General features: G+C 44.0%; 1 protein-coding gene across 1 annotated transcript; it reads right to left on the bottom strand.

Annotated features, from left to right (window-relative positions):
- Window positions 1–677: 677 nt before the first annotated feature.
- GALR2 (galanin receptor 2) lies at window positions 678–23,602 on the bottom strand. The gene is made up of 4 exons (XM_032239010.1): window positions 23,572–23,602; window positions 19,399–19,540; window positions 17,587–17,961; window positions 678–1,458 (listed from the first exon to the last, which is right to left on the bottom strand). The coding sequence occupies exons 1-4, from the start codon at window positions 23,600–23,602 to the stop codon at window positions 678–680; spliced, it is 1,329 nt and encodes a 442-aa protein (XP_032094901.1).
- Window positions 23,603–25,530: the final 1,928 nt, after the last annotated feature.

Raw genomic sequence — 25,530 nt, 5'->3', positions numbered from 1 at the left:
CTAGTCTCTTAAATTAAACACTGACAAAAATGTACTAAACATTCCCCTCAAGTAGCCCCCTACCCACCACTCTTGTGGTCATCTTGTCCTCAGCGTGGTATGGTCAGGGGTGGCTTGCTCGGGGTTCGCAGGGGTTCGGGATAACCTCTAGCTAAGAATTTGTGCAATTTGGAGAACCCCCAAATTCCACTTCTGACTGGCCCCGCTCACCCATTCCAGGAGTCCCCATGCAGCCTGTTTTGGATGCAGGTAAGTGAGAGCGTGCATGGAGGCTCAGGGAGGGTGAAAAACAAGCCTACTGGAAGTTCGGGAAGGACCTCCAAAGCCTGGGGAGGCCGTTTTCATCTTCCCAGAGGCTTGAGGAAAGCCTCCGGAACCCGGGGAGGGCAACTAGGCCGACTAGGCCATGTCCACCATGCTATGCCCACCCAGCAACTGGGCAGAGAATCCCTTGCTAAAAAAAATTTAAGTCCACCCCTCGGTATAACCATTACTGTTATTTATCCTTTTACAATAGATTATGGCATATACTATATGGAGCCTGGTTGAGCCTATTTAACCCTATTCTAGGGTTTTTAAATCCAAAGGTTTTTTGGGCGGTGGGTGGGGGAATTCCTTAAATTTAAACAATTATAGCAATTATTATTTGATTGGAACCCACTACTGCAAGAATTATCTTAAGTAACATTGAAAGTGATGAAAGAGTTGGCAGCTTTCTCTTGATAGCTCAGCTGTTCCACCTCATTCCATGTCTGAACTGGGATGTGACAGCAGGTGGAAGCTCCTCTATGAACAGGCTCATTGACATCTATTACCTCTGTCAAGTCTGCCTCCAAAGTACTAACTGTGTGAGTCACCTGTGCTACATGAACTTTGTTGGTTACTCTTTTATGCAGAAGGCAACTGAAGATCTTCTTAAATCCCTTCCGGAAATGCCTGGATACCAGGGCATAGACAATAGGATTGACACAGGAATTGGCATATGAGATTATGTGAGACAGGACCCTGAACACAAAGGTAGCATTGTTGAAGGGAAAATAGCCAAACCAAAAACAAAGGATGACCAAGTGGTGGGGCAGCCAACAAAGGCAGAAGAGAACAGTTACAATAATGATCATCCGAGTGACTTTGCGTTTACCTTTCTTAGAATCAGACATGACTTTCATGGGATCCACAGATGTCCAGAGATAACGGATGGTCCTTAGATAGGTGAAGCTGAGAATCAACACTGGGATGACATAGCTGAAGAAAAATGTGCAGAGATCCATAATCTTGCGCTGTGATATTTCCCAGATGGGATGACAGACAGTAATGTTGGTAATCTGATACTCCTGGAAGTAGCTGACATAAGGTACAGAGAAGACGAATGAAAGACCCCAGATGAAGCAAATCGCTATGACAGCATTTTTGGGTGTTCTCAGTTCTCTGGAGTGCAAAGGATACCTTATAGCCAAATACCTAGGTAGACAAAAGGAATGCAAGAAAAAGCTACTGTATTGAGACATGCCAACAGGTGAAGAAAATTCAGAGTTAGTAGGCTGCAATTCAGTGGTGGGTTTCAAAATTTTTTAGAACCTCTTCCGTAGGTGTGGCCTGCTTTGTGGGAGTGGCTTGCTCGCCATGTGACTGGGTAGGCATGGCCAACTTGCAAAATGTGGTGAAACTCACTTAACAATGCTCTTGCTTAGCAACCAAAATGTTGGCTCAGAAACTGGCATTTGAAGCATGCAAGTCTTAAAGCTGTCAAGTTACAAGACCCTTGCAGCCCTAACCCTTTAGAAAAAAACCCAGGGGTGTTCAAAATTGACAGCTTTAAGACTTGTGGACTTCAACTCCCAGAATCCCTCCTCTCGCTCTTCATCTTGATGATGTGCAGACAGGCGGGGGAGGGAGCTGCCGGTTCTAAAAAAAATTCCTTATGTAGATGAGGCACTTGGTTCTCTTGCCTCCTCCTATAGAGGGTGTTTTTTAGAGGCTTTTTTAAACAGTTAAGCAGGGTCATCCATTGGGGACTCTGGCAGCAGCTAACCCAGCCCGACCTCAGCAGCTCTTGCCTTTTTCCTTTTACATTTTTACATTTTCATCATGGCAGACAAGAGCAGAGTTGAAATCCTCTGTGAAACAGCTGGAAAAGGTATGTGGGTCGGAGCGAGGGGGAGGAATTCAAAATGTAATTTGTAAGTAATTGTAAGTAATTTGTGTGTGTATGTGTGTATGTTTGTGTGTGTGTGTGTGTGTGTCTGTGTGTGCGTGTGTTTGTTTCTTCACTCAGAGGGAAGGGGGTAGGAAAGGCAGGGAGGGCAGCTCACCAGCTTTCTTCCTCTGTGTCGGGGCAGCCCGCAGCAGAGGCGGGTCTTTTACCCGCCTCTGCTGGCGGGCTGGCACCTTCTTTCTTTCTAGAAAGCGGCTTTTGCCTGCTCTGCCACTTTGTCCGACATAGAGGCGGGACACCTCTATCAATCACAGCTGCAGTGATTTTCCCTTCTGCACCTTTTTTTGTGCGCGCATGCGCAGTCAGTCTTGCTTCCAGTCACAACCAAATCAGGTGCCAACCAAAGTCCTGGAACAGATTATGGTTGTGACTGGAGGTTCCACTGTGTTTGATAGGGAGCTTAACTGAAAGGGTTATTGGCATTAAAAAGAAAAATGGCTTATGTGTTAACCACCCATCAATAGCCCATAACCAAGGAACCAAGTAGCACAGAATCTTGTTAATCCAGTTCATTGTTAGGAAAAAAAGGTTACAGAATCTTAGAAACTAGATAAATTAGATAACCGCTTGTTAGCATATACATTGAAATAGTAACTCTGAGATTTGTTTGAACTTCTATATCACGGAATCCCTGATGACAGCCTGACACCTTTCTGGAAACATCAGGCTGAAACGTCCAATAGCTGTATTTTGAAAACCTTTGCTTTTACAGTCTGAAAATTACATATATATATAAATTATATATGTTGTAATGCAAGGACTACATATATACATACACACATACATAGGTGTGTGTTGTGACTCAGCAGCAGTCTTCTGTGAGTCTTTTCGGGATGCAAGATTAACTATGCAGCTGGGGCTCGTTAGGAGCATCTTCTGGGGATAAAAGGACGGATCGTGCCACGCCCTGGTTGCAGGAGTCAACGTTCCTTCGTTCATTCATGCATTCATTGATCATCTGTCGTGGTTTATTTGGGATATACTTGGAGAAGTGATTGGTTTTCTGTAACCCTGATTCAAGGATACACTTGGAGAAGTGCATTGCCGTAAGAGAGATTTGTTTTGCATTCCGTTATCTTCAGGCAAAGACTTTATTTATGTTTATTTTTGGGCTCGCAGCCAGTCTGAGCTGAGAACTGATAAAGAGAGTTCCTTTTAAGTTTGTCTGCCTGTCATCTGTTAATGAGCGGAGAAGGGGGGACAGAACAGTTTGACTCCTGCCAGACAAACCTTCATTTCATTAATTATGGAGCAATTACATGCTGCAAATATGCAACTCATGCAACAAATGGCCGTACTGACGGACCAAATGGCTCAAATGCAGAGGTTGGTTCACCTCCAGCAGACACGGTGGAAGTGCCCAGTAGCTATGCCGGATAAATTTGACGGCAACCAGGACATGTTTGCAGCATTCTTGGGACAATGCCAGATGTTTATTAGCCTGAGAGCGGAGGACTTTCCCACTGACCAGACGAAGGTGGGATTCATTATCAGTTTGCTCTCAGGCACAGCTGCCCGTTGGGCTACCCCCTTGTTAGTTCAGCAGAGCCCTTTGTTGGATGACTTCCAGTGCTTTTGCCAGTACTTCAAACGGATGTTTGAAGATCCGAACAAGGGGGAAACATCTGCTAAAAGTCTTAAGTCACTGCAGCAGGGAAGTGGTTCATTGCAGGACTATGTGACTGAATTCAGGCTGCGTAGCTAGGATTCCACATGGAATGAACCAGCTCTAATGGACACGTTCCAGGATGGATTGTCTGAGGCCTTGCAGGATGAACTGGCGAGGGTGGACAGGCCACTGACGTTCGACGCATTGGTCCACCTGTGCCTCCGGATAGACGCCCAGCTGCAGAGGCAAAGGCCTCGCCGTGTATTCCAGGAGACCACCAGCATGCCGGTTCAGCAAGGGACTGCAGTGGACTGGGAGGAGCCCATGGAGATGGGTGCTGTCAGACCTCAAGTGTCACGGACAGAGATGGACAGACGACGTGCTGAGGGATTGCGCTTCTACTGTGGGGATCTTGGACACCTGGCAGGGAGTTGCCCCAAGAAGAACAGAAGGATTGCGCGGACTGCAGCCGTCCCTCAGCAACGCACTATCATGTCGGACAACCAGCACGTTTGTGCAGCCGTGATACCCCATTCGCAAAAGGTAGCGTGCATTCGGGGTGTGTGGAGTCCCAGGGCGGATGCCCTGCTGAGTAAAGTAGAGAACTCTGATCCTGCGAACTTGCTTCCACCTCGGACTGTTCTACCCGTTGCATCCTGCGCTGCCGTTTGTCATCCTGTGAGCAAGCAGTCTCTGATATGGGGTGCGCAGCGGGGTGATGACTGGGTGGAGCGATGAAAGGCGGAAGTGGGGCCGGCGTCCCCATGGACTTTGGAAGGGGATCTTTTGAAGTGTCGGGCCAGTTCTATGTTCCCGCAGGGCACATCCGTCGACGGGTGCTCTTGCAGGTTCATTGTGTGTCTGCATCAAGACATTGGGGGTTTGTTCGGATGTTGCACCTGGCCTCCCGTCAATTTTGGTGGCCCCATCTGAAAAATGATGTGCGGAGGTGCGTGAAGTCATATGCCCAGTGCCAATGAGCCAGGTCTGCAAGGATAACTCCGCCAAGATTCCAGCCATTGTCGACTCCGGTCCCCACAGCACTGGACTTTGTTTCTAGGTTCCCAGCAGGGTACCAGTGTCTTAGACCGTGTTCCGTGAGGCCATCACCAACCCTTCTGGGCCGCACCCCGATCATCGAAACCGGGGGAAGGGCTCTGTGGGAGGGGATTGCATGGTGGCTCGGCAGGAGTCGGTAGAGCTGCCGTCAACCTCCGATGGTAGGGGAGCTGGTGGGTCGGCCTTGCAGAGGGTGGAGGATCCTGGACAGGGTGTTAAGGCGCGGCCGAAGCTGGTAGAGCTGTCGTCAACCTCCGATGGTAGGGGGGCTGGTGGCTCGGCCTTGCAGAGGGTGAAGGACCCTGGACGGGGTGTCAACGCCGTGAAGGGCGGAAGGAAACATGGTGGCCACCGGATACCTAAGGAGTTCCGATTCAAGGGGGCTATTCCTACAGAGGTTTGGGACTCATGAAAAAGGCACCACAGGAAATGGGTGCGGGCCATCTTGTGGACAAGTCATTCCGACCGCATCCAGACCATCGGAACTCAGGGAAAGGGCCCTGCGGTGGGGGATAGTGTTGTGACTCAGCAGCAGTCTTCTGTGAGTCTTTTCGGGATGCAAGATTAACTATGCAGCTGGGGCTCGTTAGGAGCATCTTCTGGGGATAAAAGGACGGATGGTGCCACGCCCTGGTTGCAGGAGTCAACGTTCCTTCGTTCATTCATGCATTCATTGATCATCTGTCGTGGTTTATTTGGGATACACTTGGAGAAGTGATTGGTTTTCTGTAACCCTGATTCAAGGATACACTTGGAGAAGTGCATTGCCGTAAGAGAGATTTGTTTTGCATTCTGTTATCTTCAGGCAAAGACTTTATTTATGTTTATTTTTGGGCTCGCAGCCAGTCTGAGCCGAGAACTGATAAAGAGAGTTCCTTTTAAGTTTGTCTGCCTGTCGTCTATTAACGAGCTCAGAAGGGGGGACAGAACAGGTGTGTATGTATCAGAGGTGGGTTCCTACTGGTTCAGCCTGGTTCGGCCGAGTAGGTAGTAACTCGGCCTGCCACACCCCCAAACTGGTTCTCTCGGAGGCGGCATAGGTGCCACCATGTTGTTTTTTGCTTCTTTGCATAAGCATTTCTTGAATACTGCGCATGCACATGTAGCGCGCATCAAGTGTGCATGTGTGCGCAAAGGGCGCACACGAAGCACATTCCTGAGCAAACTGGCAGTAGTAGGAGCCAGAACCCAGCCCTGGTGTGTATGTATGTGTGTATGTATTTGTGTGTGTGTGTGCGTGTGTAGTCCTTGACTTACAACCACAATGGACTCCAAAATTCCTGTTGCTAAATGTTGTGGCCTGCCAGTGGCCAGCAGAGCTGGCAGCAGATTCGAACAGTGAGGAGATTGGGAAGGAACATGGGCCAGTCCTGGAGTCTGGGAAAGGCCGCCCTCGGCAGCTCTCGTACTGTTTGGCAGTGAGGATGGCGTCGTCGCGCTGACTGCACCATTCTCGGCAGTTTCCAACAGTCTTGGCATCCTGGCTTTGTTTGCCGCCGCGGCCCTCCCAGCCCCCCCCTTCGTTCCATTGGTCTGCAGCGGTCCTGGCGTCTTTTGGCCTCGTTTTGTGACCGGGAGGAGCCCTTGGATTTGCATCGGAATGTCATCGCTCCAGAGAGGGGGTGGTCGGCCTGGTACGGCACTGGACAAGATCGGGCAGCTAGCTTTGTTTGCCCCCGCCGCGGCCCTTTCGGGTGCCCCCCCCGCTCCATTCTACTTGGCCTTCTCTGCAGCGCAGCCTCTCCTCCGCTTTGCCCTCGCAGCTACGGGGCCTCTTCTTCTTGTCATCTGGCTCCCTCTGTTTGCAGCCTCAGAGCTTCTGGACTTGCGATCTTGGTCTCATCTATTGCGACCACTGCCGCCCGCCGCTGCCCCAGGGATGCCACCTCAACCACTCCAGACTTTTTGCCCCTCTTTGCTACACCGTTCTGGTGCACAGGGAAGGAGGGAAGACAAGTCACTCTCCCTCTACACCACCGCTGGTTTCATCTACTCGAACTTTATGAATCTGCCTTATGAACTTTATGAATCCGCTTGTACAATACTAATACTAATATCTGCGCAAACTTTTCTGTATGTGGAATGTGTGTTGTATGCATGTAGTTGAATGATCCCATGTTTTTAAATTAATTTTATTTTATTTTCTATTTTATTGTACCATTATATGCTTTTAATGTTATAGTGGGGTATGTATGCGGAGACTGCCTGGCCGGTATATATGAGGGGATTGAGAGTGCGGCCTGGAGCCCCCTCCACTGAGTGCAGAAGCAGAAGTGGATGGGGGCCCGGACCCACCTCTAATCCTAGAGTGCATGGTATGAATGGCCTGCCAAGAAGAACGGGGGCTGTGGGAGGGAGGGGGGTCTATGGGGATGGGGACGGGCCGGAGCATCACGGTTACGATCGGGAGGGGCAGGTATGTCGGGAGCTACAGGGCTAGCCATTACCGGGGAAGGAAGGTTCGCTACGTCATAGTGATCCCTTGTTCCGGCCCTGAAAGCTCAACTCAAGGACCAGGTGACAAGAGAAGTCAGGGCCCTGGTCTCAGATTGCTGTTGCTAAATGCCAGGTCTGTGATTCATAAAGCTCCCCTCGTCCGGGACTTAATACTAGACGAGGGGTCAGACCTGGCATGTATTACTGAAACCTGGCTCGGCCACGAGGGAGGAGTCCCCCTCTCAGAAATGTGCCCAGAAGGGTTTCAGATGCTCCACCAACCATGACACCAGGGGAAGGGGTGGGGGAGTGGCAGCTATTATCCGGGAGTCATTAGTCCCTCGCAGGATCCCTGCTCCAGAGACTGTCGGGTGTGAGTCCCTCCTTGTGAAGTTGGACCTAGGGGGTCAAGTGGGCTTGTTTTTGACGTACCTACCTTCCAGCTGCGTCACAACAGCCCTGCCTGCGCTCCTAGAGTCAGTAGCCGGACTGGCGGTTGAGTTTCCCAGACTTATAGTACTGGGGGACTTCAACCTGCCATCTCTTGGCAAATGCTCAGACGGGGCCCAGGAGTTCATGGCCTCCATGACAACCATGGACTTGACCCAGGTAATTCAGGGTCCGACTCATATAGCAGGACACATGCTCGACCTTGTGTTTCTCTCGGGGCAGTGGAGACATGATCTGGAACTAAAGGGGATAGAGATCTCACCCTTGTCATGGTCAGATCACTTCCTGCTGAGGCTTGACTTCCGGAAGCTACTTCCCCACTGCAGGGAGGTGGAGCCGATTAAATGGTTCTGCCCCAGGCGCCTGATGGACCCATTGGGATTTCAGACGGAGCGTGGAGAGATACCTGACTCCCTTGCCCACAATTCGACTGAGTCCTTGGTCGCTGCTTGGAATACAGCGGTGGCTGAGGCACTAGATCGGATTGCGCCTTTGCGGCCTCTCCGCAGCAGTGGATCCAGGAGAGCACCTTGGTTTACAGAGGAACTCCGGGAGATGAAGCGCCAAAAGAGACGCCTAAAGCGACGCTGGGGGGCTAGTAACTCCGAATCCGACTGAACACAACTAAGAGCCTTTATTAGGACTTATTTAGTGGTGATACGGGCGGCAAAATGTACTCATTTTCCCGCTCTTATTGCGTCTGCAGAATCTCGCATGGCTGCCCTGTTTAGAATAACCCGCTCCCTCCTGAAAGGGAGGGATGCGGGGGAACCCTTACAGGGAAGGGCTGAGAAATTTGCTCAGTTTCTGTCGGACAAAGTCACTCAGATTTGGACGGACCTTGACTCCATTTGGACAGTGCCAGAGGAGATGCCAAGGGAGGGCCTTGATCAGATTTCGTGGAGTGAGTTCCAGCTTGTCACTCCTGAGGAAGTCGACAAGGCCATGGGAGCGATGAGTGCCACCACCTGTTTGTTGGACCCGTGTCCCTCCTGGTTGGTCTCGACCAGCAGGGAGGTAACACGAGGCTGGCTCCAGAGGATCGTGAACACCTCTCTTCAGGAGGGATCTTTCCCGCAACCGTTGAAAGAAGCGGTGGTGAGACCCCTCTTCAAGAAGTCTTCTCTGGACCCAGCTATCCTTAAAAACTATCGTCCAGTCTCCAACCTTCCTTTCTTAGGGAAGGTTGTTGAGAAGGTGGTGGCTTTCCAGCTCCGATGGACCTTGGATGAAGCGGATTATCTAGATCCCTTTCAGTCTGGTTTCAGGCCTGGTTACTGCACCGAAACCGCTTTGGTCGCACTGACCGATGATCTCTGGCGGGCCAGGGATAGAGGACATTCCTCTATCCTGGTGCTCCTTGACGTCTCAGCGGCCTTCGATACCATCGACCATGGTATCCTTCTGCAATGGCTAGAAGAAGTGGGAGTGGGAGGCACCATTTTATGGTGGTTCTCCTCTTACCTCTCTGGCAGATCACAGTCGGTGTTGGTTGGAGGACAGAGGTCGACCCCTAGGCCCCTTAAATATGGGATGCCGCAGGACTCAGTCTTGTCCCCCCCCCCTCCTATTTAATATCTACATGAAGCTGCTGGGTGAGATAATTCGCCAGCATGGGATTAAATACCATCAATATGCAGACGATACTGAGCTGTATCTCTCCGCCCCATGCCAACTCAGTGAAGTGGTGGAAGTGATGTGCCAGTGCCTGGAAGCTGTCAGGGCCTGGATGGGAGTGAACAAGCTTGCACTCAACTCCGACAAGACCGAGTGGCTATGGATGTTGCCCCCCAAGGATAGTCCAGATACTCCATCTTTAAGCCTGGGGGGTGAAACTTTACACCCCTCAGAGAGGGCCCGCAACTTGGGTGTCCTTCTGGACCCGCAGCTGACACTAGAACACCATTTGTTAGCTGTGACCAGGGGAGCTTTTGCCCAGGTTTCAAGTTTCAAGTTTATTAGAATTTGTATGCCGCCCACTCCCATAGGTTCGCCTGATGAACCAGTTGCAGCCCTACTTGGACCGGGAGGCACTTCAAATGGTCACTCACGCCCTTGTCACCCAAGACTTGACTACTGTAACGCGCTCTACATGGGGCTGCCCCTGAAAAGTGTTTGGAGACTACAACTGGTCCAGAATGCAGCCGCGCAAGCGATACTGGGTGTACCGAGATACACCCATGTTACACCTATCCTCCGCGAGCAGCACTGGCTCCCTATCGGTCTCCGAACGCGCTTCAAGGTGCTGGTTATCACCTTTAAAGCCCTACATGGCTTAGGACCCAGATATCTACGAGACCGTCTTCTGCCACATACCTCCTAGCGTCTGATAAGATCACACAGGATGGGCCTTCTTCAGGTGCCGTCGACTAGATAATGTCATCCGGCAGCTCCTTGGGGGGGGGGCTTGTCTGTAGCTGCCCCGGCCCTATGGAATGATCTACCCCCAGAGGTCCGGACCCTCCCCACTCTCTTGGCATTCCGAAAGTCTACTAAGACCTGGCTATTCCGGCGGGCCTGGGGCTGTTGACCTTATGAATGAGGTCCAGCCCCACTAAGATTGAGTGCATGATGTGTTTTTAACCTGCTTTTTCTCTCTATTTAAAAATTTTTGTATTCTTTTTAGAGTTGTTTTATGTAAGCCGCCCGGAGTCCTTCGGGATTGGGCAGCATATAAATTCATTAAATTTACAATTTAATTTACAATTTTGATGAGAGCTCTGTGTCGGAGGCAGAGAGGGGGCCGGGGCCATACGATAGTTATCAGCTGCCTTCAGAATCAGACATCAGTGAGGCAGATGAACAGCTGGAACCTGTTCCCAGTGTGCGCAGCTAAAGAACAGGGGTCGACTTGGGAGTAAGGCCACAGGTGGACGATGAATGGCCCCTCCCAGAGGAAATAAAAGAGGAGCGAAAGGGGAGGGAAGTTTGATGGAGACAATTAGTTCGCTTCATTGGTTAGTGACTCTCCTGAGACTCCTTGCCAAGTTTTGAAGATATTGGCCTATCAGCTCTCCAAGCCAGATAAGATCTATGACTGTAAATCCTCCCTTGAAAGACTTTGCTGGATGTGAATGAACAGAATTCACAGTAAATTAATAAAAGGGGTTTTTGTCAAGACAAGGAGTTTGTTTTATGCTCTTGGGAAGCCTAGGCCAGAACATTAAGTGAGACAGATGTTAAGTGAATTTTGCCCCATTTTACGACCTTTCTCAACCCGGTTGTTAAGTGAATCACCCCAGTTGTTAAGTTAGGAACATGCTTGTTAAGTGAATCTGGCTTTTGCATGGGCTTTGCTTGTCAGAAGATCCCAAAAGGAGATCACATGATCCCAGGACATGGCAACAGTCACAAATATGAGTCAGTTGCCAAGCATTTGAATTTTGATCACATACCAGGTGATGCGGTATGGTGCTGCGGAGGGCCCACCTGCCCGCCCAAGCTCCTTACCTGTCTTTTAAGGCTTCTGCACTTATGCGCACGTGCATGGCGCATACAGCACCTGCACGATGCTCCGCAGAGCAGCTGGAGCATTGCAGAGGCTCGCGGAGGTGCTAAAATGCATGCGCGCGCTGCACACGTCCATGTGGATGCCACTGGGCCCATTCCAACCATACAGGTTGGAACGGGATCCGGAATCCACCACTGATGCACACACACACACACACGTGTGTGTGTAATGCAACCTGACACAAAGTATTTGTACCCAAATTCATACATCATAGTACTATTAGCATGGTACTGAGCCATTGTGCTCTAGAAAAAAAATTCAAAAGATCTGAAGGAATGAGAAAGCCTAGATAGCTGCCGAAGGGTCAAGATTTAATTGTAGGCAATGTTCAGTAAGTAAAAATATTTGAAAAGTTCTTCCTATGGAATTTACAGATATGTGAAACTGCTTTGCTAAGTGCTAAATCACTACCTATTTACTAACTCACAAAGGTCACAGCTTTAATGGAAAAAAATTGTTCTATTCTAAAGATTTCACAACAAATCAACTAATTAGAAGACCACTGATGAGAGAATACTAGATCTTTGTGATCCCTGTTCCTATTCTGGCACCTTAATCACTACACCATGCTGTCATGGCTTTTGATTTCATTTTTATTAATTATTTCATTATCTTTATCTATAAATGGAAATGGATTGAATTTTTTAATGATAGAATTTCTTTGTTCTGCTCAGCCTGAGTCCAGTTTCAAACCATCGAGCAATTCAAGCTAAAACTATATTTTGATTTTGTATGCTAACTGATCTTCTAACTAATATATCTCTAAACTTCAAATCAACTCTAAAATTAATCCAGGTTTCATTTTATTTCCTAGTCTAACCCAATCCACTCTGATGGCTAGTTTATGTTTTCAGGGAGGAAAATCTTCCTTTTCTCCTCTCTTCATCTTATTGTTCTATCATCTCAGAGAAATCCTGTTTTGCACTCCCAAAAGTCAGTCTCCTCCTCTTCTGAGTGCAAAGCCTGGACTTGTACAAGATGTTTTTGACCCAAAGACTTATTATTTCCTTTCCCATTCTTTTACACGAACTTGGGCTCTTTGAGAACTGCTTTTTCTGAATCAGAATGTAGAGGTCAAGCAAGGAAGTCAAGAAATGACTCTAGGGAACTATGGAAATAAGTACACATTTCTTAAATCAAAAATAGCGACAAAGCAAAATTTTAAATATCCCAATTTCCTAGCTTCCTTCCCTGCTTATTGTTTTTATCATAGTAATCATGTCTAGAAAAGGCATCATTTTTCAGTCTTTTCATTCCAAAGGCTACTTTTGGACAGAATCAGCTATATAGTCCATGAGAACTATCATGACCACCATGATATAGAGTAGAGTAGAGTAGAGTAGAGTAGAGTAGAGTAGAGTAGAGTAGAGTAGAGTAGAGTAGAGTAAGTAGAGTAGAGCAGAGTAGAACAGAACAGAATAGAATACAGAGTTGGAAGAGACCTTGGAAGTCTTCCATTCCAACCCCCTGCTCAGGCAGGAAACTCTACATCATTTCAGACAAGCGATTGTCCAATCTCTTCTTAAAAACTTCCAATGTTGGAGAATTCACAACTTCTGGAGGCAAGTAGTTCCACTGGTTAATTGTTCTAACTGTCAGGAAATTTCATCTTAGTTCTAGATTGTTTCTCTCCTTGATTAGTTTGAATCCGTTGCTTCTTGTCCGGTCCTCGGGTGCTTTGGAGAATAGTTTGATTCCCTCTTCTTTATGGCAACCTCTGAGATACCAGAACACTACTATCATGTCTCCCCTAGTCCTTCTTTTCATTAAACTAGACATACCCAGTTCTTGCAACTGTTCTTTGTATGTTTAGCCTCCAGTCAGTCCCCTAATCATCTTGGTTGCTCTTCTCTGCACTCTTTCTAGAATCTCAATATCTTTTTTACATTGTGGTGACCAAAACTGGATGCAGTATTCCAAATGTGGCTTTACCTAGACATTATAAAGCAGTATTAGCCATCAGTCATCTCAGTCATTCTGTGCTCCAATTACTCTGAAACAAACAGTTATAATTGATTTGACTCACTTTCCCTTCCTTCACATATTTATTAAACTTTTCTGATTATTACATGGTTACATCCATATTTAAGGTGACCAGATTTTCAGATTGGTAAAGAGGGACACCTTTGACCGGGGGTGGGGGGTGGGGAGGGCTTGATTAAAAACTTTATACGGAGCAACAAAATTTTTCATACAATGCAAAAATAGTATTGTAATTTTGATCACATGACCATGAGGATGCTGCAACGGTCGCTAAGTGTGAAAATGGTCGCTAAGTGTGAAAAATGGTCATCAGTCACTTTTTTCAATGCCATTGTAATTTTGGTCACTATACCACCTTTCTTGCCACAGTTCTTAAGTGAATAACTGCAGCTGGTATTTTGTATTTTGGATAGAATCTTTTTTTAAATAGTCTAAGACAATTTAAAAAAAGAATCCACACAGAATAAATAGAAGTAAAACATTTCAAACTATTCCACACAGAATAAATTGAAGTAAAACTATTTTTAAAAGTTCTATGCACAATACATTTCAAAGTGTTGTGCATAGAATTTTTAAAAATGTAAGTCACAGTCATATGTCCACAAGATGCTGCAAATGGCTATAAATGTGCGTCAGTTATGGAGTGACTGCAGGGAAGACATGAGGTGTCAGAACTTTGAACCAGGTCGTAGGTACCTTTTGGGAGGGAGGGAGGGGTCTGTCATAACTTTGAACAGTCACTCAGTTACCAAGCATAAGTCGAGGACTACCTGAGCAATCCTGCCTTCCAAATGCCAGGTAGTTCCATCAACAGTCCTTTTCATCGTTTTGTAAGAAAAATATGATGGAAAAAGAAACAATAACTATTGTACATTTATTCCAGGACATACACGAAGTCATAGGAATGGATCATGAATGAGAACACATTTCCACCAATTAATCCAGAAAATAAAGCAGCAAGGATCTCACTATCCCCCCACACCTCCTCTTTCTGAAAGAGGAGGTGGGGGGGAAATAGTGGGATCCTTGCTGCACCAAGCTCAGAAAGCAGCAAAGATCCCACTATCTATCCCCCACACCTCCTCTTTCTCCCTCTTGTTCTCTTTTTGGGGGGAAGGAGGGGAAAGGACAAAAAGGAGAAAGAGGGAGAAATGGCTGCAGGGAGAGCGGCGCCCGAAAGAAGCGGGGGAAAAAAAAACCCCTTCCGACGGCCCGGGACCGAGCCTCCTCCTCGCTGCGCTGCTGCCACCGGAAAGCCATCACTCTCCCTGCAGAAAAACATCGCACGTCGGCGCACACACGTGCAGGAGGGGAGGGAGCCTAGCCTCTCATTGGGCGCTGAGAGCAAGCCGAGTGGAAAGAGGGAAACCTCTGCCCTCTAAAGGTCACATCGGGAACGACACTTCAGAGAAATAAAAACTTTTTTTAAAAAAAACAATTTTTAAAATTGATTTTCTTTCTTTTGGAAAATCGGGACTTTTTGAACACGCCGTGTGACACGGGACAAATTATTAAAAATCGTGACTGTCCCGCCAAAATCGGGACGTCTGGTCACCTTATCCATATTGCTTTCTTGGCAGTAAAGCAGAAACGGCTTACATTGCTTTCTCCCAGGGTTTTTAATTCTCCAATCTAATCTATAGTTCTAGGATTCCTTAGTGATCTTCTAATCAAAGTACTTATAAGATGCAGCATGACTTAGTCTGTTTTTTAGAATAACTAAGTTGGCTAGGTAATACCACTAACTGTGACTTCTATTATTTATATAAAACTACACCCTTCTATTCCATGTGGGGAAGAAACCTCCCAAACTTTCTTAGATACATATATAGCGTCTTGACATTTCTTTTCCCTGCCTTCCTTATTTGGCAAGCATTAGTCTACCCTGCCTATTGTTGGCAATGTTAGAATTAGCGTACTAGTCAACATATTGGAAAATTGGTAAATGTAAAAAGCTGTTGGAATAATCCTAATTGTATGTGTGTTTTAAAAATATTCTGTATTTGATTTGGAATAATTGTTTGAATTAACCCTCCCTTCTTTTTAAAAAAAAGTTTTCCAATTATGTTAAAACACAGGGTGTAGGCACTTCATTTCTCCGAAAAAGTTTTTTTCATTCTTGAAATTATCTTGACATAATGCATATCCAGGAATATTGCATTCATGTGAGAATGGAAAACCCACAACAGTATTAGGAAACAACCACAAGTATAAGCAGCATCAGTAGCCCTTGAAGAATAACACAATATATGGTTTGTCTTCTGTTGCAGACTAATTCGAGTTCTGTTCAGCAATGTTTGTTCTGGTTTAATGTTATAGACTACATATTATTGTTTAAAAAGAGCACACGGTGATCCTATCATACTATTAATTTTACATCCTATTATATGAAATGTATAGGATGAAGCAGTGGGAAAAAATCAGCAAATCATATAGACAAGAACTTTTTTTCAATTTTTCATGGGAATATTTTTTAACAATCTGTGCATAATTTGCACATGAAAGAATAAATATATATCACCAGGCAGCTACGAGTCACTGAGGTTTCATCAGATGCACAATGAAGGCTGCCAAATCTCATCTGCAAAAAAACTCAAGACAGCTGCTAGATGGTAGATAGCAATAAAGACAGAAATAAAGTCTTTGCATCCAGATCTGATAGCTCTAATTCATGACAAAGACTTGTCCTCACAAAATGTGAAGCTGCAGTGAGTTAAAAAAAATATGTTTTTTCCCCTTTAATGTTAGACTCAAACCCCACTTGTCCCAAAACAGGAAGGAAAATCTGAAAGCAGAAGGAAGTTTCTGAATATCAAATCCCTTACTAGAATAAAAACAGTCTATGGACGTTGCCTAACCCTAACCCATATCTAAATCACATGTGCTCTTTGGCAAGGAGGATTTGATACTCTTCCAGGATCAGGGCTTACAGAAACAACCCAACTGTTGAAGCTATGACCATTTATTCCCCATCTGCCCCCCCCACCACCACCCAAGTCAAATGGGACAGGAACCTAGCCGATGCTAGAGGAAATGTCTCTGAGCACAGTTGTCAATTTACATTTCATTGCCTATCTTTTCCCAGACACTGAAAATCTTCCCAGCACTCTAATGCTACATTTTTCCTAACATCTGAAAAGATAAGTCAATATCTTCAACTTTCCATGATTGACTATGAGATTTAGAGAAAGCAATTTTTCCTTAAGGCCTACATATGTGTTTATAGTCGAGATAAGGTAGAAAGCCAGGATATTATTAACTTTATACTATATTACTGTTACAATATTCATACAGTCTCTCTCTCTCCCTCTCTCTCTCTCCCTCCCTCCCTCTCTCTATACATACATACATACATACATACATACATACATACACTGTACAGTTATAGTCTATATATACAGTAGCATATTGTGTGTACACATGTACATATATGTGTATCTGTACACATACTACATAGTACAGTACTTTGTGTTATGTTATTATGCTGCAATAGTGAATGAAGTTGAAAAAAGATTGTAGAGTGATGAGAGCTAATCTATAAAGTCACTGAAAGCTTGATGTAAGCGAACATATCAATAAAAGAGACAGCACTATATTTTTCATCAGTGTCCCCACTCAATAGAGCCAGCAGAGTAAAGATACTCTGCAAATACCAAGTCATTTATTTCATACGCATTTTGGTGCTTTGAATTAATGTATATAATTTATTTCATCTATTCCAACAGCAAGAGACTGCCTGGACAGTCATACTATATTGCAAGAATTTACACTAGACTGTTAGAATATCATAATGTTGTTACCTCTTCCGTATAAAAGCAGAAAAAATAATGTAAATGTAATGGTTAAACCACTTGTTGATATCATAACTCTACCAATGCCCCAGACATTAGAGATAACACCTTCCAAACAAAAAATATTTATTTTATATAGAAGAGGCACACTGTAATGATGTTCTAATGGCCATCTAGTGCAAAATCTTGTGATATAGTATGGCTTAGTAGTAGTAGTAGTAGTAATAATAATAATAATAATAATAATTATTATTATTATTATTATTATTATTATTCTTTATTTTTAGGGCACAATATATGTACAGTGAGAATGGTTGTCCATTTACAATGAGATTGGCTGTCCATTTAAACTCAATTAAATTTAAACTCATTGAAGGGATGCATGTTCTCCCTGCAGGTTATGAGACAAAGTGGTAGAGGTGTTCAGGGAGACTGGAAAGTTATAATTGTTTGAAAGTTAAAATCAGATATTTTCCAAAGCTTCACAATGACTTTCCAAATCCAGAACTTCTCCCCAGCCCTCCAGCTTACTCACCTATCTAAGGATACAGTTGTGAGAGTGAAACTGCTGGCGTACATGGTCAGATAGATGAAGAAATGCACTGCTTTGCACATGAAGGGGCCAAAGATCCAATCGTCCAGGCTATAGATGGTGGCCTGGAAGGGCACACAGAAGACAATGAAGCAGAGGTCAGCCACACCTAGATTGAGGATGAAGAGGTTGGTGGTATTGTTCACTTGCCCGTTCCTCAGCAGCACTGCAAGGACCAGAGAGTTGCCCACGGTGCCTATCAGGAAAATCAAAGAGTACACCAAGGGAATGATTACAGAGATCAGTGAGCTGCTCTCACTAACCCCCGAAGAGTTTAGCAGGGTCAGTGATCGGTTCATCTTGGAAGCAAAGTGTCCTCTGGTAGAGAAGAAATCTCTAGTCAAGATGCTTTCCCTCTCTGGATTTGCCAGAAATGCCCAAATCAGTTACAGCTGCAGATTGCTTTCAGTCAAAACTTCTTGGAAAAAAATAATTACAATTTTCTTCTAAGCTGATCTTTTCTGCATCTACTTCTCCATTTATAATCCTGCAGATCAGAGGAACTTCCATTCACTGATGCCAGACCTCTGTCTGCCATCACATACTGTTAAAGCTCTACTTTTTCTTGCCAGAGGATTTCCACTTTGTGCAATGCTGAAACGCTTTTTAGTTTTCTGCCGTGTCTCTTGCAGGAAAACCCTTCACTGGCAGCCACTCTTGTAGGTGTGCAGGCTGAGGCTAAACTTCATGCCAGTCGTGCTCACTTCCCGTTTTATATTCCCCCGCCGAGCCTGATATATTCAGCGTGTGCTGAATGCTCCTTCATCATATTCATGGGGACAACTAATATATTCAAGACATCCTCTTGTTTCCAGGGAAACAAACAGCCAAAATAAAAGTAATGGTGTCTATGGAAATACAGTCCCCCTCCTCATATACACATACACACATTCTTCTCTGATCTCTGATGGTAGTTCCCCATGTGCTTTAGTTGGAAGGTTTCAGGAAGTTTCCAATGAGAACTTAAAATGCAGTTGAATGAGCCACACAAACAGGTAGGTCAGAAAAAGAACTTTTGTGAGCAAGTTTTTGTCCAAACCATTTTTTAAACAGATTAACAAAATTAGAAGCAACCATATAGGTCATCTAGTCCAACCCCCCACTCAAGCAAGAGACCCTACACAATTTCTGACAAATGGCAATCCAATCTCTTCTTGAAAGCCCCTACAACTTCTGAAGGCAACTTCTGTTCCATTGGTTGATTGTTCTCACTGTCAGAAAGTTTCTCCTTATTTCTAGGTTGAATCTCTCCTTGGTCAGTTTCCATCCATTATTCCTTGTCTGGCCCTCAGGTGCCTTGGAAAATAGCTTGACCCTTTCCTCTCTGTGGCAGCCCCTCAAATATTGGAACACTGCTACCATGTCTCCCCTGGTCCTTCTCTTCACTAGACTAGCCATGCCCAGTTCCTGTAACCGTTCTTCATGTTTTAGTCTCCACTCCCCTAATCATCCTGGTTGCTCTCCTCTGCACTTTGTCTAGAGTCTCAACATCTCTTTTATAGTGTGGTGACCAAAACTGTCAAAGAACTAATGGGAAAGGGATAGTACATTCACTGAGGTTAATTTATAACTCATAATAATTCAAAAAGCTGCTTGTTTGCATTATTGCACTAGATAAGATGGGGATAATGGTACAAATTGCTGCCAGTTGGTTGCTGCAAGTCACATCAACAACAGATTAATTGTAGATCATAGAACTACAAAAGATGCAGTATGGGGAAGAATATCTAGTTGGACCGCTCTTACTTCCTGTACCTCAACTCATGCTTCTTCCTTAATTGACTTCTTTTAGAGTACACAGCCACCCTGATACTCTTCTGGCAGTCCCAGATGAGCCTGGGACAATAGGCAGACCAAGCAGCTGCAGCCCATCTGGTGTTCAGCCTCTTATTCCGATCTAGGAAGAATTAACAAGAGGAATCACCATTACCGCAAGAGACTGCATCTCCTCTCTGGCCCAAAAGACATGCAGAGATATTCTGATAATCTAAAAGATAGCTTGAAACTTTGTTCCCAGAAATGGCTCAGAACTTGTCAGTCAAAACAGTTTTGAGTTAAAATTGTTTTGATTGACAGATGTCTTTCACTGTTTCTGACAGCAATGGGAATGTTTCCAGTAATTATATGTGCCTGATTTATCAAACAGCTTGATCAGCAAATGGTTCCATCCTGGGAAGAGAAAGAAGTTCTCAGGTAATATAAATCCTTGCTATAAATCACCAAGCCTGAGGAATAACACTGACTATGCAATGTCTCATCTGGTTCAGATATCTGCTTTGGCCATGATACAGATGTACATTACTACCTCTTATTTCTCTTTAAAGAAATACATTTTTACTAAAAGTTTAGTGAAGTCTTTCCCAATCTGATGTCCTTCAGGTGCATTGGCACACAGTAGTTCTCAGTGGTTCTCAATCTCTCTGTTGGCTAGGGACAATGGCAGTGGTGGGTTTCAAATTTTTTTAGAACCTCTTCTGTAGGTGTGGCCTGCTTTGTGGGAGTGGCTTGCTGGCCATGTGATGGGTGGGAGTGGCTTGGCAATCATATGACTGGGTGGGCATGTAACTCATTTAACAACGCTCTTGCTTAGCAATCAAAACATTGGCTGAGAAACTCTGGTATTTGAAGCACGCAAGTCTTAAAGCTGTCAAGTTACAAGACCCTTGCACCCCTAACCCTTTAGGAAAAAAAACCCCAGGGGTGTTCAAACTTGACAGCTTTAAGACTTTAAGGTTTAGATAGGACTCTTAGAGGCGGGCGAGGCGATTGATGAGCCAGCTAATCAGTGAGCAGCAGGCGGGGCAAGCGTGGTACGGATGGGCAGGGGAAGGGAGCTGGAACCAGTTCTAAGCGGCATGGTGGATTTGTGGAACTTCTTCTATAGAAGAGGTTAGAACTGGCAGGAACCCACCCCTGGACAATGGTAATTATAAATCCAAACATCTAGAGGCCAGCAGGTTGAGAAAACGGAGTACCAATTCCAGTTCTATTCAATATTCCTGGAACCTAGCAGGAAGATGTGTATCTGCCCTTCAGTGGAGTCTATCTCAGACATTGTAAAACATGAAACATGACCAGGAAGGGAGCCATCAGATAAGAAGCATCTCTTCACTCTCATTATCCCAGCAACAACACACTGAGGCTTTGAAGTTATCCACTGTGCAGTAATCAGCTTACATTGGCTTTCTCATTAAAAAGTTCACAATCCAAAAGGTACTCAATAGCACATGGATTGTTTTGGATTAGAGGGAATGGCACAGAAACCACAGAGGCGGTGTAAAAGAAATGAGATGAAGCAGCATTTTAATAACCATTATTCCTTCGATTATGTCCTTCCATAGGCAGGAGAGATGCAGGTGTGCTATGGCAAGCACATTTTAAAGAGAAACATCACCGTCCTCCAAATGAGAAATGTATCACACAAAGCAGTGGTTATAAAAGAATAAAGTACCATTGAAAAATGAAGTGTGAATGTATTTTACGAGGTAAAACAATATCCCTCCTATTGACTTGAAAATGATAAAAAAGGAATATAATAAATGGCTGGAAGGATGAAGAAAATGAACTGGTTGGAGCCTGTCTACATCCCTTCCCCATTGTGATCAGCATTGGAACAAAAAGAATTAAGTATCCTTTGGAGAGAAGAGTGGAACTTTAGTGGATGAAGCAAGTACACATCCAGTAGCCCAATTCCAAGGCTGGTGCATAGTTCAAAATACTGCACTTAAAAATGTTTTTGTGCAAGAAAAGAACAATCAAAATTATAGGAAATTACAATAGCTTCTTTAGAAAGAAAGGATACAGAACTGGGGGCTTTTTTACTTAGAACAAAGACAAAGAGGATGAGATCCAATACAAACATTTTAAACATGGCATGAAAAAAGGGGAGAAATTAGAATTAGAGATCATTCATTGAAACTAAACTAAACTTCAGGACCAATTGAAGGAAATGTTTTACATAAAATACAATTAAGCAATAGAATGATCATAATTTAATACAATTAAACTTAAATTAATTTTTAAAGGAGACTAGACAAGTGAATGCATTCTAAATTTTATTTTATTTAGTATCTGCTGAGTCACACAGCCCACAAATTTTAAATTTTAAAGGAGCAATAACGAAAGAAGTCTTTCTAGTCCATGCTTCTGGCTTTTACAATTGGATGAACCTGACTCTGATGTTCCAGCTATATATCTGCTAGTCTTCTTCATCTGCAAAAGAATACTATGGCAGAGGAAGGCCCACTGGGAAGATCCCAGGAAGACCAATACAAAAACCAACTGGAGAAAGTCTGAAAAATCATCTCATAGATCCTTTGATCAAATAGAAGAAAATACCTTCAGTTGGTAAGGATGTTCTACAGTTCTACATGCTTGCCCTTTTCTGCTGAGCCTATGAGGTTATAAACTGGGAGACTGTGAGTTGTACTTCCCTCTTAGACAGAAAGCCCGCTGGATGACTTTAAGCCAGTCATTCTCTCTCAACCCTAGGAAGGAGCAATGGCAAACTACTTCCAAAAATGTTTTGCCTAGCAAAGGGACTTGTCTAGGCAGTTTCCAGGAGTCAAAACAGACACAAAAACACACAAAAACCTTAAAAGCTCTGCCCAAAATAAATACAGCGCAATAAAATAAAGTATTTAAAGCAGAAAAATAATAATAGTAAGAAATAAAAAATGAGCAATACATATATGGTCCATAGGTTTCACCATTTTATATCCTTAGTGGAATTATAATAAAGGCTAGTATTGTTTTAGTTCCTATTCCTGAGGCTTATAGAAGTATTCCTTAAACATACTATGTTTGACTCACATACTGCAGCCATAAATAATGATTTGTAAATGGACAAGATTGATTTAATTTTGCAATCACATCACACCAAACCAAAATGTAACAAATCAAGTGTTTACAGTAATGTGTGATCCAAAATAACAAAATTACAGAGTTGGAAAGGACCTTGGAGGTCTTCTAATTCAACCCCCTGCTGAAGGAGTAATATTTCAAATAGTTGTCCAGTCTCTTCTTAAAAACCTCCAGTGTTGGAGCACCCACAATTTCTGGAGGCAAGTCGTTCCACTGATTAATTGTTCGAACTTTCAAGAACTTTCTCCTTCATTCTAGGTTGGTTCTCTCCTTAAGCCCATTCATATTTCATAATGTAATTAAAATATAATTTGAAAAAAGAGCTGAACAAATCAAGTCCCCATTCCCTCTTCATCCAAGAAATGAAAGGGTTTCTTCAGGCTATGGAATTCAATCAACTTTGTCTAGATGCTCCTCCCTAACACATTTAGTAGAGCCCATTATCACCCCAACATATAGAATGTTAACAGTCAGATTTTTTAAAATCTTTACCCAGAATCTGTCCTCCAATAACTTTATTACTCCATAAAGTAATATGTGTTTGTCAATTTTCTTCTATGATATATTTTCAGGTACTCAAAAGAATGCTACAGGATGTAACTATGCTCACTTTAAGTTAGAAAGCATTGGTTGATGCTGACCTGAAGGTAAATGCAGTTATGCCCTTGGGAATGAAGTGAACATGTACAGATAGTCCTTGATTTATGACTATTTATTCAGGGGCTGTTATGGCAGCACTGAACAAGTGATATCTGTAACCAATCTTTGGCGTTCCAGTCATACCAGCACTTACATGACCTTGTGATTGTGACAACCTGTTGTCTCTTACAACCAGCTGCACCATCCTGCATCTGTGTGTTTATCATTTTCAACGTTCTCTGTCAGCTTCCATAGAAAGATAGTGGGGAAGCGAGCAGGGAAGGTCACAAGTCAGAAGTCTCCCATCCCTGCACATCTTCCCTCAGCCACTCTGAGCCCCTCTGCACTGGCCACTCATGCTCCCTCAACTCTTCACACCTCCCTCACACCCTCATGCATTTTCTCCAACCTGCACTTCTTGCACACCTCCTTGCACCCTCTGATCCACATCACTCATGAACACCTTTGCACACACCCCGACCTACACCTCATGCACCCGTGAAGACCCTCTCTCACACCCTTGCGTATGTATCCCCGTGTTCTCTCTCCCATCTGGCAGCAGCCACTTATCTGCCTGCCAGCCTGGAACTTGCAACTTCCTTCTGGATTCCCCAATGGGTTTCATTGTGGAAAGCTAGCAGGAAGTTGCCTCACCTAACAAATGTGGCATTCAGTTAACAAAAGCAACTATGGTAGGATTGCAGAGATTGCCATTGCTAAGCAATAGTAATAGATTATGACAATTAGCAACAAAAATTCCAGTCCCAATTGCCATCGTAGTTGGGACTACCCATTGTAAAAAGAACTATCTGTCTGCTGGGCTTGTCTGTCTACTACAAGAGGCTTATATTGTTTCAGGCAACATTAACAAATCAATTTTATAATTAAGTTTTAATACAAATTTTATTTGCTCCCTCAAAATTGTTTCCTTTTTTAATTGATTAATAACCATAATAAAGTTATTGCATTGTAATTTAGCAATTGACCAGATGCTCCCTTGTAAATTAATAAAACTACTCAGGTGTTCTGTAGCTATAATTTTTCCAATGTTAAGACTCCCTGTCTGAACACCAGAATACAGTATGCTAAAATTTAATTTAACAACGCACTTAATTAATACCAATTTATTATTTCAGTTTGTACAACCATCCCACCAGTGGCTTAACTATTTCACAAGTCCTTCGTGAAATAAAATGATCTCATCCGTTTTCTTTAAAAATTGAAAAAACCAAAGTCTACAGCTAAATCAAATCGATGTGATTTATTGACTAACTCAGACCAAGCATAAACTGCCTTCTTTTTGTATTATTTATTACGCTTATTTCTGAACTTGGTGCAGCAAGGATCCCACATTCATGATCCATTCCTATGACTTCGTGTGTGTCCTGGAATAAATGTACAATAGTTATTGTTTCTTTTTCCATCATATTTTTCTTACAAAACGATGAAAAGGACTGTTGATGGAACTACCTGGCATTTGGAAGGCAGGATTGCTCAGGTAGTCCTCGACTTATGCCTGGTAACTGAGTGACTGTTCAAAGTTATGACAGACCCCTCCCTCCCTCCCAAAAGGTACTTGCGACCTGGTTCGAAGTTCTGACATCTCATGTCTTCCCTGCAGTCACTCCATAACTGACGCACATTTATAGCCATTTGCAGCATCTTGTGGACATATGACTGTGACTTACATTTTTAAAAATTCTATGCACAACGCTTTGAAATGTATTGTGCATAGAATTTTTAAAAATAGTTTTACTTCAATTTATTCTGTGTGGAATAGTTTGAAATGTTTTACTTCAATTTATTCTGTGTGGATTCTTTTTTTAAATTGTCTTAAGACTATTTAAAAAAAGATTCTATCCAAAATACAAAATACCAGCTGCAGTTATTCACTTAAGAACTGTGGCAAGAAAGGTGGTATAGTGACCAAAGTTACAATGGCATTGGAAAAAGTGACTGATGACCATTTTTCACACTTAGCGACCATTTTCACACTTAGCGACCGTTGCAGCATCCTCATGGTCACACGATCAAAATTACAATACTATTTTTGCATTGTATGAAAATTTTTGTTGCTCCGTATAAAATTTTTAATCACCCCCCCCCCCCCGGTTAAAGGTGTCCCTCTTTACCAATCTGAAAATCTGGTCACCTTATTTATAATATAATTGAAAAGCGCTCCTTTCAGTGCCCGGACTTTTACAGACACCTCTTATATCTTCATCTTAGGTGGCCTCCACAGAGCAGATCCAGCCTGCGGCGCGCCCTAGCAAGCACATTTGGTGCGTTGCCTTTAAAATTTCCGACTTGTATTCCCATTTAAGCCCGCAAAGGCAGATTATGGCGTCTATTCCAGACACGCATGCGCGGATCCTCCACCGTCCC

The sequence above is a fragment of the Thamnophis elegans genome, chromosome 2 (genome assembly GCF_009769535.1).
Source record: "Thamnophis elegans isolate rThaEle1 chromosome 2, rThaEle1.pri, whole genome shotgun sequence".
In the NCBI taxonomy this organism is placed as follows: Eukaryota; Metazoa; Chordata; class Lepidosauria; order Squamata; family Colubridae; genus Thamnophis; species Thamnophis elegans.
This window is presented reverse-complemented; position numbering and strand designations above follow the sequence as displayed.

Bases quoted from the DNA above. Each gene is read 5' to 3' on its own strand.
- GALR2 (XM_032239010.1), bottom strand. From the start codon at position 23,602: ATGAGTGATGTGGATCAGAGGGTGCAAGGAG. The intron at 19,541-23,571 runs GTGTGCAAGAAG...AATTCTTCCTAG, and splicing joins GGATCAGAGGGTGCAAGGAG to ATCGGAATAAGAGGCTGAAC. The intron at 1,459-17,586 runs GTGAGTAAGCTG...TTGTCTACCTAG, and splicing joins ACAACTGTATCCTTAGATAG to GTATTTGGCTATAAGGTATC.